We start from the raw sequence: 18,730 nt of genomic DNA, 5'->3' as shown, positions 1-18,730 counted from the left end.
GTAGCTCATGCCTATAATCTTAGTTGCTTGGGAGTTTGGCAGTGGGAGGTTCCAGTTCATGAGACTCCTCATCCATAGCTGGGCTCAGTGACATGGGCCTATCATCCCAGCCACAACAGGGCTAGAGATATGGCTCATCAGCAGAGCACCTGCTAAAACACAAAACTCATGAGTTCAGACCCATTACTGTCAAAAAGAAAGGTATTCTCTGTTCTGTTTGGTGCTTCTGTGATAGTGAGCCTTCTGTATTCATACACTGATAAATAACATGTGCTTTAAGAAACTAGTTGTGTTCCAGTGCAGTCTCAGATTTCAAGCTCTTTGAAGGACAACGGGGGGAAAAAAAGGGGATTGGGGCTAGAGCTCTAACACTTTGAGCCATAGTACCACTTCTGTTTTTCTGGTTGTTAATTGGATATAAGTCTCACAGACTTTCATTCCTGGGTTGGTTTTTGAACCCTGTTCCCTAGATTTTAGCCTCCTGAGTAGCTAGGATTATATGTTAGAGCTCTAGCACTTTGAGCTTTTTTCCCTTCCCTTCCCTTCCCTTCCCTTCCCTTCCCTTCCCTTCCCTTCCCTTCCCTTCCCTTCCCTTCCCTTCCCTTCCCTTTCCTTCCCTTTCCTTCCCCTCCCCTCCCCTCCCCCTTCCCCCCTCCCTCCCTCTCTCTCCCTCCCTCTCCCTCCCTCCCTCTCCCTCCCTCCCTCCCTCTCTCTCTCTCTCTCTCTCTCTCTCTCTCTCTCTCTCTCTCTCTCTCTCTCTCTCTTTCTCTTTCTTTCTTTCTTTCTTTCTTTCCCTTTTTGTCCGGTCGTGGGGCTTGAACACTGAGCCTGAGTAACGTCCCTGAGCTCTTAACCTCAAGGCTAGCTCTACCATTTTGTTGTACCACAGCATTGTGGTTAATTGGAGATAAGAATCTCACAGACTTTTGTGCCCAGACTAGCTTTGAACCATGATCCTCAGATTTCGGCCTCTTGAGTAGCGAGAATTATAGGCATGAGCCACTGGCTCCTGTGCCTTTTACTTTTAAATATAAGAAACTAGCCAGGTACCAATTAACCACCATGAAACCAGTAGTTGTGCTGTGGCTTAAGTGGTAGAATTCTCACCTTGAGTTGAAGAGCTCAAGGATAGCACCCAGTCCCAGAGTTCAAGGCCCACAACTGACAAAAAAAGTGGGGGAGGGAAACTAAGGACAAATAGGCATGTAGCTCAGGGGCCAGGAATTTTGTCTAGTGATAGAGTGCTTGCCTAGCATGTTCGAAGACCCTGGTTTGATTCAGTGGTGCTGAGGCTCAAGTGGTAGAATTCTAAACTTGAGAAAGCCCAAGGGCAGTGCTTAGTTAGCTTCTGAGTTCAGTCCCCACCCCCAACCCCAACCCCATCCCACCCCAGAGAAAAAACGTGTAGCCCAGCTCAGTAGTACCTTCCTTCCTTCACTATAAGAAGGCCTAGCTACCTTGTGGAACCACTATCAAGCACGAATCTTTTTTTTTTTTTCTTTGCCAGTCCTACGCTTGAGCTCAGGGCCTGACCCCTGTCTTTGGACTTTCTCAAGGCTAGAGCTCTACTACTTGAGCCTCAGTACCACTTCCTGCTTTTTTCTGTGTATATGGTACCAAGGAATCAAACCCCGGTCTTTGTGCATGCTAGGAAAGCACTCTACCACTAGGCCAAGAATCTATATCATTGCCTTTATCAAGGATGTATGAGACCCCCTAGCATAGGCTTTGAATTTGATATAGTCTATGCTTTATCACCTGGCCTTTTCAGAAATCCAGTTCTTCTACTACAACCAATGAGAAGATCACCAAGTTGTATGAGCTAGGTGGTGAACCTGAGAGGAAAATGTGGGTGGACCGGTATCTGGCCTTCACGGAGGAAAAGGCGATGGGCATGACAAATCTACCTGCTGTGGGTAGAAAACCTCTGGACCTCTACCGCCTCTATGTGTCTGTGAAAGAGATTGGTGGATTGACTCAGGTGAGTACCTGACTATTGCCTTCCTGTGGTATCATGCATCATATAGCACTCTCAGTTCTTGGATCACATACTATTGACAGATCAGAAGCATATGACTTCTAGTAGATAAGTCAAAGGCAGAAAGCTAAGATTTCCTTTATAGTATAAGTTACTAGAAGTAAACTTACTATGTATCTGTGATCCTACTGTATTACAAATATAATGACTATATACCTTATTTTCTCTTAATTCCTTGGTGCATTTTTGTCATGTAGTAGCAAGAACAGAGTTTGGGTAGATACATCTCATTCCTCTCTTATTGGAGGAAGTAAGTAGACTAAAAAGAAAAAGAAAAATCTAAACTAACCCTTGCTGACCTGGTACCATACAGTTTGTTTTAGGCTCAGCTTGAAGACAAACAGGTGAGGTCACATTGGCAGTCATCTGCCTTGTAGACTTTGCTCCTGTGTATGTTTTGTAGTACCAGACCTCTCTGGTTACTTGGAGTGGGAGAAGACTTAGTAGGGAGAGAATTACTTCAGACTTTCTACATCAGAAGAGGAAAACAGCTGTCACCAGCAGAAAGGAAAGTAGTTGGAACAAAGCCAACCAACAGTTAGCTATAAATTTCTTCTTCCATCAGGCTTTATTCCCCTCCCCCACAAAGGAAAACAAAACAAAACAGGGCACGTGCACACTGCCATGTAATTGGTGTGGGAAGCCAATCATGTGAACATATCTTTTTTCCCCTGCTACTCCCATCTTGGGCATTGTCCCTGAGTTCTTTAGTTGAAGGTTTCCACTCTTCCCTTGAGCCAAGCCCCACTTCCAGTTTTCTAGAGGTTAATTGGTGATAAGAGTATCAGGTCCTTTGTGCCTGGACTGGCTTTGAATTGCAATCCTCAGATCTGAGCCTCCTGAGTAGCTAGGATTACAGGTGTGAACCACCACACCTGGCTTTCCATAAAGATTTCTAAGGTTACCCTGGGTGTATTATTTGCTTTTCATCCTTCTGTTCTATTTATTTGTTTATTTATTGCCAGTTCTGAGGGCACTGCCCTTGGATACTTTTTGCTCAAGGCTAATACTCTGCCACTTGAGCCACAGCGCCATTTCTGGCTCTTTCTGTGTATATGCCCTCCTCCCACTTTTGAATTCTTAAGCCCTGCCTATAGGGAGAGGGCATTGGGAGCACAGAGTAGTGGGCATGGAAATAATCCCGAGTTTAAGCCTATCTTCCAGTTTTCATTTAGATTCTGTCATTTAATTGAATTCTCAAAAAAATGAGAATTTACGGAAAATTATTATGTTAGTTTGGGTGTGGTGGGTGTGTGTGTGTGTGTGTGTGTGTGTGTGTGTTTGGTATTTTTGGTCAGTTATGGGGCTTCAACTCAAGGCTAGCACTCTACTGCTTTGAGCCACAGCTTTGGTTAATTGGAGGTAAGACCCTCATGGAGTTTTCTGCCTGGGCCATCTTTGAACCATAATTCTCAGCTCTCAGCTTCCTGAGTAGCTAGGATTACAACGATGAGCTACCAGATCCTGGCTTGTTACTTTTTAAAGACTCCAAGAAGGAGCTGGGAATGTGGTTTAGTGTGGTAGAATGCTTGCCTGGTATGCGTGAAGCTCTGGATTCAGTTCCTCAGTACCACATAAACAGAAAAGGCTAGAAATAGCGCTGTGGCTTTAATGATAGAGTAATGATCTTGTCCTTCATTGCTGTGTGTTCACCCTTAAGAACTCTGTTATAAGACCGGGAGCGTGCCTAGTGGTAGAGTTCTTGCCTAGCATGCAGGAAGCCCTGGTTCAATTCCTCGGTACCACATACACAGAAAAGGCCAGGTGGTTTTGTGGCTCAGCTGGTAGAGGGCTGGCCTTGAGGAAAGTCCAAAGAAAGTGCTCAGGCTCCAAGTCCAAGCCTCAGAACTGGCAAAACTAAAAAACACCCACTTGGTATAGCCAGACACCAGTGGCTCACATCTATAATCCTAGCTACTATGGAGGCTGATATCTGAGGATCACAGACCAAAGCCAGCCCAGGCAGAAAAGTCTGTAAGACTCTCATCTGTAATGAACAACCAGATAACCAGAAGTTGTGTTGCGGCTCAAAGTGGTAGAGTGCTAGCCTTGTGCTAAAGAGCTCGGGGACAGCGTGCAGGACCAAAATTCAGGCCCCATGACCGACCAAAAAGAAAAAAACAATCCTGGTATAGGGCTGGGAGTTTGGCCTAGTGGTAGAATGCTTGCCTAGCATGTGTGAAGACCCAGGTTCCGTTCCTCAATACCACATATATAAAAAAGGCAGAAGTGGTACTGTGGTTCCAGTGATAGAGCACTAGCCTTAAGGAAAACCCAGGACTAACAAAAAAAAAAAAAAAAAAGAAATCCAGCATAACCAGATCACAGTGATTCACACCAGTAATTCTAGCTACTTAGGACGTTTTGATCTAAGGATCATTGTTTGAAGCCACCTTGGGCAGGGAAGTCAGTGAGATTCTACTCTTCTCTCCAGTTACCCACCAGAAAGCTGGAAGTGATGTTACAGCTCAAAATGGTAGAGCACTAGCTTTGAGTACAAAAGCTCACTTTGGCCCAGATTTCAATCCTCACAACCAAGAAAAAAACAGAAAAAAAACAAGACTGGTATCACAGTGTCTCAGCCTGTTAGAGGCTGAGATCTAAGGGTCATGGTTTAAAGCCATCCTGGACAAGACAAGCTCAGAGATTATTACTTACAGTTAACCAGCAGAAAGCTAGAAATGGAGATGTGGCTTAAGTAGTAAAACACCAAAAGAGTGAAAAAGCCAAGCAAGAGCCAGGGGCTCTAAGTTCAAACCATGTGCTGGGCACCTAAAAAATAAAAGAAAAATTTTACCACAGGTATCAAATCAAAGGTATTGAACTTTTGTGAACCACTCCTAGAAGACCAGTTTTCCAAACACTTAAGGAACAAGCTTACCATATAGATCATGGATGATTATAAGAATAATCGCTAGGGGCCTGGAGTTTGGCCTAGTGGTAGAGTGCTTGCCTAGCATGCACAAAGACCTAGGTTCAATTCCTCGGTACCACATACATAGAAAAAGTGGAAGTTGTGATGTGGCTCAAGTGGCAGACCTCTAGCATTGAGAAAGCCTAAGGACAGTGCTCAGACCCTGAGTTCAAGCCCCATGATTGGCATGCCCCCTAACACTACCGCCCACCTCCCCCCTTCCCCCCCCCCCAAAAAAAATACTTGCAAGCCCTGGACCGGTGGCTCACGCCTTTAATCCTAGCTACTCAGAAGGCTGAGATCTAAGGATCAAGGTTCAAAGCCATCTGAGAGAATGGGGGACTTTTATCTCCAATTGATCAATAGAAAAGGGGAAATGGAGTTGTGGCTCCAAGGGTAGGAAGTAGTGTCCTTGAGCTGAAGAGCTCAAGGACAATGCCTAGACCCAGAGTTCAAGCCCCATGACCAACATAATAATAATAATTATTATTATTATTAATGGAATTTGATGAGGAGTGTAAAACAAAGCCAAACACAACTACTCCAGCGAAGTGTTAACATTTTTTTTCAGTTGTCTCTAATTGATTCTATGAGAAGAAATCAACGTATATTGCAACTTTTGACTTGGTGCCTATGGGAAGGAAGACAAGGTGGAAAATGTATTCTAACTCTACTTGTGGATTCCACAGGTCAATAAAAACAAAAAATGGCGGGAACTTGCGACCAACCTCAATGTAGGCACATCAAGCAGTGCTGCCAGCTCCTTAAAAAAGCAGTATATCCAATGTCTCTATGCCTTTGAGTGCAAGATTGAACGGGGAGAAGACCCTCCCCCAGACATCTTTGCAGCTGCTGATTCCAAGAAGTCCCAGCCCAAGATCCAGCCTCCCTCTCCTGGTAAGGACGTGGTTAGCAACTCGAAAGCTAAGGGCCTAGCTCCTTATTCAGTGGTGCCTACCTTCAGAACGGAACAGATGCCAGGACCTTCGTCCTTGCATAACCCTACTCTAAGGCTTAGCAGGTTTGCAGACAGAACAGCAAGTAGTGCCAACTCTCTTGGGAGGTACTGTATGTAGTACAGCCCTTAAGTTTTAATTTTCATTGTACACCTGGCCTCTTGCCAAATGTTTGTAAACCAGTGAGTGGGAGGGACAGTAGTGAGGGAAGCCTGACAAATCCCAGTAAGGCCAGAGCCTTCTGGGAACTTTGGCAGGCTGATGTCAGCGCCTTAGAATGCAGCTCAGACTATAGCCCTAAGTTCCCCGGGGAGTTGAGATGGTAATGAATGGAAAGGAAGGGTCATGAATGGAACTTCCTCACTATGACTATTTTGCCCATCCTCCTTTCTGGAGGGAAGGCTAGGGCTTAGGCTAACATGTAAAGGGAAAAGGCCAGGGTCCTAGAAGGTGTGTGTAAACACATGTGCTCTGCTCTGAGGATGTAAGAAGTGCCTGAAGTGACTCAGCTGGAGAGGCCTCAGCAGTGGGATATCTTTTGCTAGGAACGAATGGTAACTACTGGGAACATTAAATAGTGAGAGTTGTGTGTTCACAACCTAAGAATGGCATTGTGCTGCATTCTTGAGCTGGACTACCATAGGCTTCTTACCTGCACACAGGTTAGAGGCCAGGTAGACCTCCCCACCATGGATTTTGGAGGCTCTGAAGAGGAGCATTACCTTTCATACATTACCTTAATAGGTTAGACAAGTCCTTAGAGAATTAGAGGGGGGGGGTGCCTGGGAATCTGGCAATGTGCTAGAAATAAGCAGCATTATCTCTCATCTCATTTGCTGTCCCTTGGTTATCTCATATTGTTACAATATTTCACCTTGTTATCTAATATATTTTATATATGCTTAATTGGGTATCTGAAAGAGGATAGGGAGGGAGCAAATCAAGATGAGATGGGGAATGGGGGGAGGGAAATGGGGACCATGACATGAGAAAGGGTATCAATATTTGTGAAGTAATATACCTTCTATCTGGTGAATATAACCCTTCTATTAATTACAATAAAAATATATGAAAAAAGGGGCCGGGAGTTTGGCCTAGTGGTTAAAGTGCTTGCCTAGCATGCATGAAGACCCGGGTTCAATTCCTCGGTACCACATACATAGAAAAAAAAAAAAGCCAGAAGTGGTGCTGAGGCTCAAGTGGTAGAGCTGTAGCCTTGAGAAAGTCCAAGGACAGTGCTCAGGCCCTGAGCTCAAGCCCAGGACTGGCAAATAAATAAATAAATAAATAATAAAGCATCTTTAAAATATATATATATGAAAAAAAATAAGCAGCATAGTTATGGTGATTTCATGGTCATGTTGCCCTAAATGTTAAAAGCAAGGAGCATCAAAATACATTTCCTCTTTTATGACTTGGCCTTGTAGATCCCCTCTTTTGAAAAGAGTGTCCTATGCTTTAATAGCCTTAGGAAAATAATTTACCAAGAGATCCTATAAACATGACTGAAGCATGAGAGGATTATGAGTTCAAGACCAGCCTGTGCTACATAGTTGAGACCTTGTCCCAAAAAAGAAAAAGAAAAGAGCCATTGGTTCACACCTGTATTTGTTAGTCAGGAGGCTTGGGATCTGGATAGTCGAGGTCCAAAGCCAATCTAGATAGAAAAGTCAGCCAAACTCTAAAGCACCAGCCAGAAGCTAGGCAGAGTGGTAGAGTGCCAGCTGTGAGCAAGTAAGCATGAGGCTCTGAGATCAAACCCCAGTACCAGCAAAGGGGGAAAATTAAAAAAAAAAAAAAAAAAGCACCCACAGCTCGCTACTACTATAATCCTAGTTATTTGGAAATGAGCTTCGGGGGGATCCTGATCTGAGCCCAGCCCAGATAGAAAGTCATCGAGTCCTAGTGTAAGTGGGGCTGAGGCTCAGGGGTAGGGTGGTGTCCCTGAGCTCTTCAGCTCAAGGCTAACTCCCAGGCCCATGACCCACCGAAAAAATAATAATAATCACGCACAGGATTTGCAGGTATAGCTCGGTGGAGCACCTGCAACCTGCATAGCAAGCTCAAGGTACTGAGTTAAAACTTTATACCAGGGTTGGGAGTTTGGCCTAGTGGTAGAGTACTTGCCTAGCATGCATGAAGACCCAAGACATAGGGGGGAAAAAGCCGGAAGTTGTGCTGTGGCTCAAAGATAGGAGAATGCTTAGGTTCTGAGATCAAGCCAGAATGGAAAGAAAGACCAGTACTGGGGAATTTGTACGTTTCTGGGAGAGTTAAAACACCTGGCAAGCAAGCTGCTCACTTGTGTCTTTGTTGACAGCGGGATCAGGGTCTATGCAGGGGCCACAGACTCCTCAGTCAACCAGCAGTTCCATGGCAGAGGGAGGAGACCTGAAGCCACCAACTCCAGCATCCACACCACACAGTCAGATTCCCCCTTTGCCAGGCATGAGGTAAGGTCAGGAGCAGGGGCAGATTTGGGGACAAGTGTATGGGAAACCCTAAGTAGCCCAAGCATGGTCCCTGCCCTCTACCTGCTCAGCCAGGGTCTTTGATGAATTTTGCCTTGTATCATACGATTTTATCTGTTTGAGGTTTAATTTCTTTTCTTCACTTTGGAGCAGGAGCAATTCTGTCGGGATCCAGGATGCCTTTCCTGATGGAAGTGACCCCACATTCCAGAAGCGGAATTCCATGACTCCAAACCCTGGGTACCAGCCCAGTATGAATACCTCTGACATGATGGGGCGCATGTCCTATGAGCCAAATAAGGATCCTTATGGCAGCATGAGAAAAGGTGACCAGTTACTGTTGACCTTGTGCAGGGGGCGGGAGGAAGATCTCCAGATAGCTTCTGAAATAATACATTCCTGACAGATACCCTGACCTAATCACTCCCTTCAGCTTTGCTTCTCTTCTTTTTTTCTTCTTTCTCTGTGGTGTTAGAACCCAGCATACATGCTAGGCAAATGATCTACCACTCAGCTACATCCCTAGTCCCACCTCCTTTCTAATCTCTGACTTAATTCCTAGCCTCCTCTAACAACCCTTACATGCGTTTTGTTCATAGAAGCTTCTTTAGATCTTTATTTGAATCAGGAAAACAATGAGAAGAAAACTCAGTTTGTAAGGCAAGGTACAGATTGCCTGACCTGCCAACACACTGGTTTTCTCACTGCCTTCCTTTCTTCTCAGCTCCTGGGAGTGATCCCTTCATGTCCTCAGGGCAGGGCCCCAACGGAGGGATGGGTGACCCTTACAGCCGTGCTACTGGCCCTGGGCTGGGAAATGTGGCTATGGGACCACGACAGCACTACCCCTATGGAGGTCCTTATGACAGAGTGAGGTAAGCACAGCTCCTGAATCTGTCCCACCCTTGGTGCCCCACTGCTGTGATATGCTTAGTTTGCTTTTTCAATTTTGGTTAGGACTGAGCCTGGAATAGGGCCTGAGGGAAATATGGGCACTGGAGCCCCCCAGCCAAATCTCATGCCTTCCACCCCAGACTCGGGGATGTATTCTCCTAGCCGCTACCCCCCACAGCAGCAGCAGCAGCAACAGCAAAGGTGAGTGAAGTCTGATCTCAGCACCAGTATGCTCAGGCTTGGCCTTTCCCCTCTCTGATCCTCTTTCTCTCTTCCTACAGACATGATTCCTATGGCAATCAGTTCTCCACCCAAGGCACCCCTTCTGGCAGCCCTTTCCCCAGCCAGCAGACCACAATGTATCAGCAGCAGCAACAGCAGGTAAACAAATGGTCTGACCTACTAGTACCCTTGAAAATTAAGTCATCAATGGAACTGGAAACATGGTTCAGGTGGTAGAGCTCCAGCCTTGACTGAGATCTTGGGGGCCCTAAATTCAAGCCCTTGTACTAGCATATACACGTACAAAATGAATGAGTAACCAAAACATAAAATCTACGAGTCTAAGAAGCTTGCTTAGGCTAGCATTTTATTGCTCACTCAGATTTTTTGGGTCAGTCATGGGGCTTGAACTCTGGGCAAGATAGGAGTCTTACGGGTTTGAATCGAGATCCTCAGATTTCAGCCTCCTGAGTAGCTAGGATTTCAGGTGTGAACCACCGTACCTGGCGTTCACCCAGTCCTCAATCTCTTCCCCATTAGATCTCCCTGGTTCTCCAAAAGGGTAAGAAATGGTCCTGTTGGTTTTTGAAATTTTATATTTTTCTTCTTGGAGCAAGGGAGAGACAAAAAAAGCAAAATAATGGTTACCCTCAGAAATAACTTCCAAAAATTATTTGTAAAGTCGACTCCTTTCTTAAGTTTTCTTACGTGTGTGTCTTCTCTTTCAGAGGACTAGAAGTAATGTCTGCTTGTTGCCATCTTGGTGTCTAGACTTTGTGTCACTGAGTGCAGAGTATTACCTTTTCCTTCTGTTTTCTGTCTTAGAATTATAAGCGGCCAATGGATGGCACATATGGTCCTCCTGCTAAGCGGCATGAAGGGGAGATGTACAGTGTGCCGTACAGCACTGGGCAGGGGCAGCCTCAGCAGCAGCAGTTGCCCCCGGCCCAGTCCCAATCTGCCAGCCAGCAGCAAGCTGCCCAGCCTTCCCCTCAGCAAGATGTGTACAACCAGTATAGCAATGCCTATCCTGCTACTGCCACCGCTGCTACTGAGCGCCGACCAGCAGGCGGCCCCCAGAACCAATTTCCATTCCAGTTTGGCCGAGACCGTGTCTCTGCACCCCCTGGCTCCAATGCCCAGCAGAACATGCCACCACAAATGATGGGTGGTCCTATACAGGCATCAGCTGAGGTTGCTCAGCAAGGCACCATGTGGCAGGGGCGTAATGACATGACCTATAATTATGCCAATAGGCAGAGCACGGGCTCTGCTCCCCAGGGTCCGGCATATCATGGTGTGAACCGAACAGATGAAATGCTGCACACGGATCAGAGGGCCAACCATGAAGGCCCATGGCCTTCCCATGGCACACGCCAGCCTCCGTATGGTCCCTCTGCCCCCGTGCCTCCCATGACAAGACCCCCTCCATCTAACTATCAGCCCCCACCAAGCATGCAGAATCACATTCCTCAGGTATCCAGCCCTGCTCCCCTGCCCCGGCCAATGGAGAACCGCACCTCTCCTAGCAAATCTCCATTCCTGCACTCTGGGATGAAAATGCAGAAGGCAGGTCCACCAGTGCCTGCCTCGCACATAGCACCAACCCCTGTGCAGCCCCCCATGATTCGGCGGGATATCACCTTTCCGCCTGGCTCTGTTGAAGCTACACAGCCTGTGTTGAAGCAGAGGAGGCGGCTCACAATGAAAGACATTGGTAAGGAGCTCTTCCCAGCTAGGTTTCTTCATCTACCCTTTCCATCATGTTCATTATTCTCTCTAGCCTAATACTCTGAATTGAGTGAGGACAGGTGCAATGGAGCTAAAATAGAGCCCAAGAATTCTGGGGAGGTTTTCCTTTAAGGCTTTGTCTTATGATGGTGTTCTAGAGAGCTGAGAAGCCATGAGGTTCAGGCAAACTTGTGTCCCATCCCTGAGGCATCGCTGATGCCTGATGGGACTGCCTCCTACCTTGTATGACCTTCAAATCAGCCTGATAGGGGATCCCTGCGGGTCGTCTGGACGAGTTGAGCTTGGTGGATGGACAACACAGCACTTTATTGCAGGAACCCCGGAGGCATGGCGGGTAATGATGTCCCTCAAGTCTGGGCTCCTGGCAGAGAGCACATGGGCACTAGACACCATTAACATCCTGCTGTACGATGACAACAGCATCATGACCTTCAACCTCAGTCAGGTGAGTACAGGTTTCCAGGGGAACTGGGCGAGCCTGGGCTCCTCACCACCATGATATTGCTAAGTATCGTATAGAATTTAGTCATTTTGATGCAGCATTGTTTTCTCCCTCCTCTTGGATTGGATGTCGTCCCTGCCAGTCCTTGGCATGTCTTGAACACTAGGCATATGAACCAAGGCACTGAGAACAGTGTTGCACTGTGCAAGGGAGCATGTTGATGCAAGATTGACTTCAAAGGGAATTTTGTTTTGGAAACACTTCTAGTCTTGGTAAGATGTGCAGGCCAGGTGCTGATAGCTCAACGCCTGTAATCCTAGCTACTCAGGAGGCTGAGATCTGAAGATCTCAGTTCAAAGCCAGCCCAGGCACCAAAGCCTGTGAGAATCTTATCTACAGATAACCACCAGTGCCACCAGAAGTGCCCAAGGACAGTGCCCAGTTCAAGAAGTCCTTGTAGTGGAGTGGTGGCTCATGCCTGTAATTCTAGCTACTCGGAGGCTGAGATCTGAGGATCAAGGTTCAAAAAGCACAAAAGGACCTGAGATTCTTATCTCCAATTAACCTCTAAAAAAGGGGAAGTGGGGCTTGGCTCAAGGGTAGGGCCATAGTCTTGAGCTGAAGAGCTCAGGGACAGGGCCAAGGCTGAGTTCAAGCCCATGACCCATATACAAAAATAGTCCTTGTTGATTTCAGTTTACTTTCATATGGAATAGGTGGAGGTTTTCTTTTTGAATTTGTTTTAGGTTTTTTTGTTTTGTTTTGTTTGTTTTGTTGGCCAGTCCTGGGCTTGAGCTCAGAGCCTGAGCACTGTCCTTGGACTTTCTCAAGGCTAGAGCTCTATTGCTTGAGCCTCAGCTCCACTTCCAGCTTTTTTGCTGTGGTACTGAGGAATCGAACCCCCGGGTCTTTGTTCAGGCTAGGCAAGCACTCTACCACTAGGCCAAACTCCTGGCCCTGGTATTTTAGTTTTTTAAGACATGGGATCTTACTGTGTAGCCCAGGCTGGCCACAAATTTAAGATTTTCCTGCCTCAGCCTCCAAAGTGCTGAGGTCAGCACTTTTTATTAGTGTTTCCAGCAGCAGTTTTTGGTTTGAGGGTTGGGTGTTTTGGGCTTGTTACTTTGAGTTGGCAGGGGTGAAGGGGGATTGTGCCAGTCCTAGGGGTTGAACTCCTGGCCTTTTGTGCTACCCCTGAGGGTCCTTTGTTTTGTTTTGTTTTGTTTTTGCTCAAGGCTACTACTCTACCACTTGAGCCAGAGCTCAAGCACTCTCAGCATTTTGGTGGTAATTGGAGATGAGTCTAATGGACTTTCTGCCCAGGCTGACTTTAGGCTGTGGTCTTCAGATCGCTGTTTTCATGTTTATTGTTTTTACAAACCTGATTTTTAGAGCTCCCTGCTCTTCTGTAAGATAGATAACCCGAGTTCCCCCCAGTAGCTGGACTTCGAGGCTATACCATTTTACTTTAAAAACAAAAAACAAAAAACTGTTGTTGGTTGTTGTTGTTTTGCCATTCTTGTAGCTTGAACTCAGGACCTGGGCACTGTCCTTGGGCTTTCTCAAAGCTAATGTGAGCCACAGCACCACTTCCAGTACCAAGGAATCAAACCCAAGGGTTGGTTCATGCATGCTTGGCAAATGCTCTGCCACTAGGCCATACTCCTAGACCATTGATTTTGGGGTTTTGTACCACCAAGCTTCACGCACAGGTCTTTTTTGCTTTCCTTTTTTGTCCTTTTCATTTTCTTTTCCTCTTCTCCTTTTCTGTCTCTTCCTCCTCACCTTTCTTCTCCCCCCCCCACCCCTCTCTCTCTCTCTCTATCCCCTCCATCTCTGATAGTCCACAGGGACCTGCAAATCAAAATCCTACCCCAACTTCCCAAGTGCCAGGATTGCACATTAATGCCACAATATCTGACCCATCTCAGGGGTTCATCCTTCTTGGAATCTACCAACCTATTAATGAGAGAGCTGACTAACGGAACTTTATGGTGCTTTTACTTTTTACCAGAACCTTCATGTTTTATCTCATGTCCTCTTCACAGCAACCTTCAGAGACTGGAGATGTGTCCATTTAAAAATGAGGAAATAGGCTCAAAGTTTCTCTTTGTCCATGTTCATTCACTCTGCTGCCAGCAGAATCTTTCTGCCTCTCAGGGTCTGGGCACTGTCACTGAGCTCTTTTGCCCAAGATTTTTGTTCTACCACTTTGAGCCACAGCGCCCCTTCCAGTTTTCTGGTTGTTTATCAGAGATGAGTCTCTCGGGGACTTTATTGCCCAGGCTGGCTTCAAACTACATCCTCAAATCTAGTCTCTTGAGTAGTCAGGATTACAAGGGTAGCTACCAACACCCAGCTTTCTACTTTATTCTACTTTTTACTTTCTTGCTTTATTTTACTTTTTTACTTTATTTATTTCATTGTATGGTATTGCCTCCCATGAGAAAGTAAAGGGAAGAAAAAATTTTGAGAATTTTCCATATGACAGGCTTTTGATACATTCTGTTCAGACTTTAAAACAACACTGACAAGTTTAGGAGTTTTCATCATTTCATTTCTTGTTGCTTTGTTTTTGTTTGGTTGGTTGTAGGGCTTGAACTCTGGGTCTAGGTGTTGTCTCTGAGCTCTTCAGCTCAAGGCTACAACCCTACCCCATGAGCCACAGTGCCACTTCCAGTTTTTTGGTGGTTAGTTGAAGTCTCATGGACTTTAATCACACTTGTAATCCTCTCAGGAGGCTGAGACCTGAGGATCTCAGTTCAAAGCCAGCCTGGACCCTTTGGCTCAAGTGGTAGGGCTGTAGCCTGGAGCTGAAGAGCTTAGGGACGGCGTCCAAGACCAGAGTTCAAGCCTCACAACTGAAAAAAAGAGAGAGAGAGCAAATGAGCATCTGTCCACATTGCATTTCCTCCGCCAAGCTCACGTTAAAGGAGTCATCTCAGTCACATATCTCATTGGCTCTATGTGGCTGACAGGTGTAGAGGTGTCTTAGAGGGATTAAGGCAAAGAACTTGGATTCAGAAATTGGAAAATGGAAAGCCGTGCATGTTTTCATGCTGCTGGGGCAGGTTTATGTCGTAAGTTATTTGGGCAGAAGAAAGAGCTTGATGTTTATTTTTACGAAAAGAAAAAAGAGTAAGAGATAAAAATGCTTTGTGGAAGCATTTGAGAAAGGAGCAACCCTGCCTCTCCTGAGACAGATGTCCCCCTACAAGGAAAGAGGAGATGAATAGAACTGGGGTGGGAGTCCTTAAGCCATTCCTTTCTTAATTTATTTCCTATTTGTCTTTCAGCTCCCAGGGTTGCTAGAGCTCCTTGTGGAGTACTTTCGTCGATGCCTGATTGAAATTTTTGGCATTTTAAAGGAATATGAGGTGGGTGACCCAGGACAGAGAACACTACTGGACCCTGGGAGATTCAGTAAGGTGTCTAGTCCAGCCCCCACGGAGGGAGAGGAGGAAGAAGAACTTCTAGATCTGAAACTAGAGGAGGAAGAAGTAGTTGAAAATGATGAAGAGATGGCCTTTTTGAGTAAAGACAAGCCCACTTCAGAGAATAGTGAGGAGAAGCTAGTCAGTAAGTTTGACAAGCTTCCAGTAAAGATTGTCCAAAAGAATGATCCATTTGTGGTGGACTGCTCCGATAAGCTGGGGCGAGTGCAGGAGTTTGACAGTGGCTTGCTACACTGGCGAATTGGTGGCGGGGACACCACGGAGCATATCCAGACCCACTTCGAGAGCAAAACAGAACTGCTGCCTTCCCGGCCTCACGTGCCATGTCCCACAGCCTCCCGGAAACATGTCACAGCAGAGGGCACAGCAGGGACGACAGAGCAGGAGGGGCCCCCACCTGATGGCCCACCAGAAAAACGGATCACAGCCACTATGGATGACATGTTGTCCACCCGCTCTAGCACGTTGAACGAGGAGGGAGGGAAGAGTGCAGAGGCCAGCAAGGAAAGCAGCAAATTTCCATTTGGCATCAGTCCAGCACAGAGCCACCGCAACATCAAGATCCTAGAGGACGAGCCTCACAGTAAGGACGAGACCCCACTGTGTACCCTTCTGGACTGGCAGGATTCCCTTGCCAAGCGCTGTGTGTGTGTCTCCAATACCATCCGAAGCCTGTCGTTTGTGCCAGGCAACGACTTTGAGATGTCTAAACACCCAGGGCTGCTGCTTATCCTGGGCAAGCTAATACTGCTGCACCACAAGCACCCAGAACGGAAGCAGGCACCACTAACTTATGAGAAAGAGGAGGAACAGGACCAAGGGGTGAGCTGTAACAAAGTTGAGTGGTGGTGGGACTGTTTGGAGATGCTCCGGGAAAATACTTTGGTCACTCTCGCCAACATCTCGGGGCAGTTGGACTTATCCCCATACCCCGAAAGCATTTGCCTGCCTGTCCTGGACGGACTCCTACACTGGGCAGTTTGCCCTTCAGCTGAAGCCCAGGACCCTTTCTCCACCCTGGGCCCCAATGCCGTCCTCTCCCCCCAGAGACTGGTCTTAGAAACCCTCAGCAAACTCAGCATCCAGGACAACAATGTGGACCTGATCCTGGCCACGCCCCCCTTCAGCCGTCTGGAGAAGTTGTACAGTACCATGGTGCGCTTCCTCAGTGACCGAAAGAACCCAGTGTGCCGAGAGATGGCTGTGGTACTGCTGGCCAACCTGGCACAGGGGGACAGCCTGGCAGCCCGTGCCATCGCAGTGCAGAAGGGCAGCATCGGCAACCTCCTAGGCTTCCTGGAGGATAGCCTTGCTGCCACCCAGTTTCAGCAGAGCCAAGCCAGCCTCCTCCACATGCAGAACCCACCCTTTGAGCCAACTAGTGTGGACATGATGCGGCGTGCTGCGCGTGCGCTGCTAGCCTTGGCCAAGGTGGATGAGAACCACTCAGAGTTCACTCTGTATGAGTCGAGGCTGTTGGACATCTCAGTGTCACCACTGATGAACTCGCTGGTTTCACAAGTCATTTGTGATGTACTGTTTTTAATTGGCCAGTCATGACAGCCGTGGGACATCTCCCCTCCCTGTGTGTGTGTGCGTGTGTGGAGAACTTAGAAACTGACTGTTGCCCTTTATTTATGCAAAACCACCTCAGAATCCAGTTTACCCTATGCTGTCCAGCTTCTCCCTTGGGAAAACGTCTCTCCTGTTTCTCTTTCCCCTTCCCCTCTCCCCCTCACACCTTTCTTTTCCTCATCCTCACCTTGTTCCCCTCCACCCCTCAGGACCCTACCCTATTTGAAAAGACAAAGCTCTGCCTACATAGAAGACTTTTTTATTTTAACCAAAGTTGCTGTTGTTTACAGTGAGTTTGGGGAAAAAAAAATATAAAAAATAAAAATGGCTTTCCCGGTCCTTGCATCAACGGGATGCCACATTTCATAACTGTTTTTAATGGTTAAAAAAAAAAAGGAAAAAAAAATACAAAAAAAACCTGAAAGACAAAAAGGTGACTGCTGAACTGTGTGTTGTACATTCACAATCTCGCAGGAGCCAAGAAGTTCGCAGTTGTGAGCATACCCTGTTCACTGGAGAGGCCTGTGCAGTAGAGTGTAGACCCTTTCATGTACTGTACTGTACACCTGATACTGTAAACATACTGTAATAATAACGTCTCACATGGAAACGAGAGAAGATGCTGGGTCAGCAGCAAGCTGTAGTTTTTAAAAATGTTTTTAGTTAAATGTTGAGGAGAAAAAAAAAAAAAAAGGCTTTTCCCCCAAAGTATCATGTGTGAACCTACAACACCCTGACCTCTTTCTCTCCTCCTTGATTGTATGAATAACCCTGAGATCACCTCTTAGAACTGGTTTTAACCTTTAGCTGCAGCGGCTGCGCTGCCACTTGTGTATATATATGATGTTGTACATTGCACATACCCTTGGATCCCCACAGTTTGGTCCCTCTCCCAGCCACCCCTTTATAGTATGACGAGTTAACAAGTTGGTGACCTGCACAAAGCGAGACACAGCTATTTAATCTCTTGCCAGACATCGCCCTTCTTGGTGCGATGCTGTACAGGTCTCTGTAAAAAGTCCTTGCTGTCTCAGCAGCCAATCAACTTATAGTTTATTTTTTTCTGGGTTTTTGTTTTGTTTTGTTTTTCTTTCTAATCGAGGTGTGAAAAAGTTCTAGGTTCAGTTGAAGTTCCTGATGAAGAAACACAATTGAGATTTTTTCAGTGATAAAATCTGCATATTTGTATTTCAACAATGTAGCTAAAACTTGATGTAAATTCCTCCTTTTTTTCCTTTTTTGGCTTAATGAATATCATTTATTCAGTATGAAATCTTTATACTATATGTTCCACGTGTTAAGAATAAATGTACATTAAATCTTGGTAAGACTTTCGTGAGGCTTTTTATTGTCTTCATATTGTTTAAAAGCTTGATGGTGAGGGCGTGGTGAGCCTGGTGCTCTCTCCTGCGTAGGGGCCACCTCAACCCTGGTATTTCTTTTCCACGATCCCCCAATCCCTGCCCCCCAGTTCAGTTCCTAGGGTTTTCTTGTTTGCTTAACTGATGCTCTATTACTTGAGCCATGCCTCTTGTCATTGAGTCTCGGGGACTTTCTTTTTTTTTTTTTTTTTTTTTTGTCTAGGCTAGTTTCAAATCTTAAGCCTTCTAATGTCAGCCACCTGGGTAGCTAGAATCACAAGTGTGAGCTGCTAGTGCCCAGCCATACTCCACTTTTAATCTTCACAGTGTAAGCTTATGAAACTTTGAAAGTAAATTCTGCAATTAAAAATATAATGAAATAATTGATAGTGGGGGGAGGGGAACTTTTGGGAATGGTAAAGGTAGGCTCTTAATTTCCTTTGTAATTATTAACAGTAAAGTTTCCAGGCACTGGTGGCCCAGACCTATAATCCTAACTACTCAGGAGGCTGAGATCTGAGTATCCTGGTTTGAAGCCAGCCCTGTCAAGAAAATCCATGAGACATATCTCTAATAAACAACTCAGAAAAAAAGCTGCAAGTGGTACTGTGGCTCAAGTGGTAGAAAGCCTTGAATACAAAGCTTAAGAG

General features: G+C 46.2%; 1 protein-coding gene across 2 annotated transcripts in view; it reads left to right on the top strand.

The window, feature by feature from the left end:
- The window catches only part of Arid1a (AT-rich interaction domain 1A), a 104,352-nt gene extending 86,305 nt beyond the window's left edge, over nt 1–18,047 (top strand). The window contains exons 11-20 of one of the 2 annotated variants that reach the window (XM_090335492.1): nt 1,772–1,981; nt 5,642–5,849; nt 8,229–8,361; nt 8,533–8,705; nt 9,104–9,254; nt 9,337–9,474; nt 9,555–9,654; nt 10,321–11,212; nt 11,562–11,692; nt 14,986–18,047. In XM_090335492.1, coding sequence (XP_090191618.1) covers nt 1,772–1,981; nt 5,642–5,849; nt 8,229–8,361; nt 8,533–8,705; nt 9,104–9,254; nt 9,337–9,474; nt 9,555–9,654; nt 10,321–11,212; nt 11,562–11,692; nt 14,986–16,704 — 3,855 coding nt within the window. In that variant the 3' untranslated portion in view covers nt 16,705–18,047. Of the gene's footprint in view, nt 1–1,771; nt 1,982–5,641; nt 5,850–8,228; nt 8,362–8,529; nt 8,706–9,103; nt 9,255–9,336; nt 9,475–9,554; nt 9,655–10,320; nt 11,213–11,561; nt 11,693–14,985 lie in introns of both variants that reach the window. The other variant, XM_090335491.1, reaches the window with a different exon arrangement.
- Nucleotides 18,048–18,730: the final 683 nt, after the last annotated feature.

The sequence above is a fragment of the Megascapheus bottae genome, chromosome 6 (assembly GCF_031878675.1).
Source record: "Megascapheus bottae isolate mThoBot1 chromosome 6, mThoBot2.hap1, whole genome shotgun sequence".
In the NCBI taxonomy this organism is placed as follows: domain Eukaryota; kingdom Metazoa; phylum Chordata; class Mammalia; order Rodentia; family Geomyidae; genus Megascapheus; species Megascapheus bottae.
Note: the sequence above shows the minus strand (reverse complement) of the source record. Positions and strands in the feature narration are given on the sequence as shown.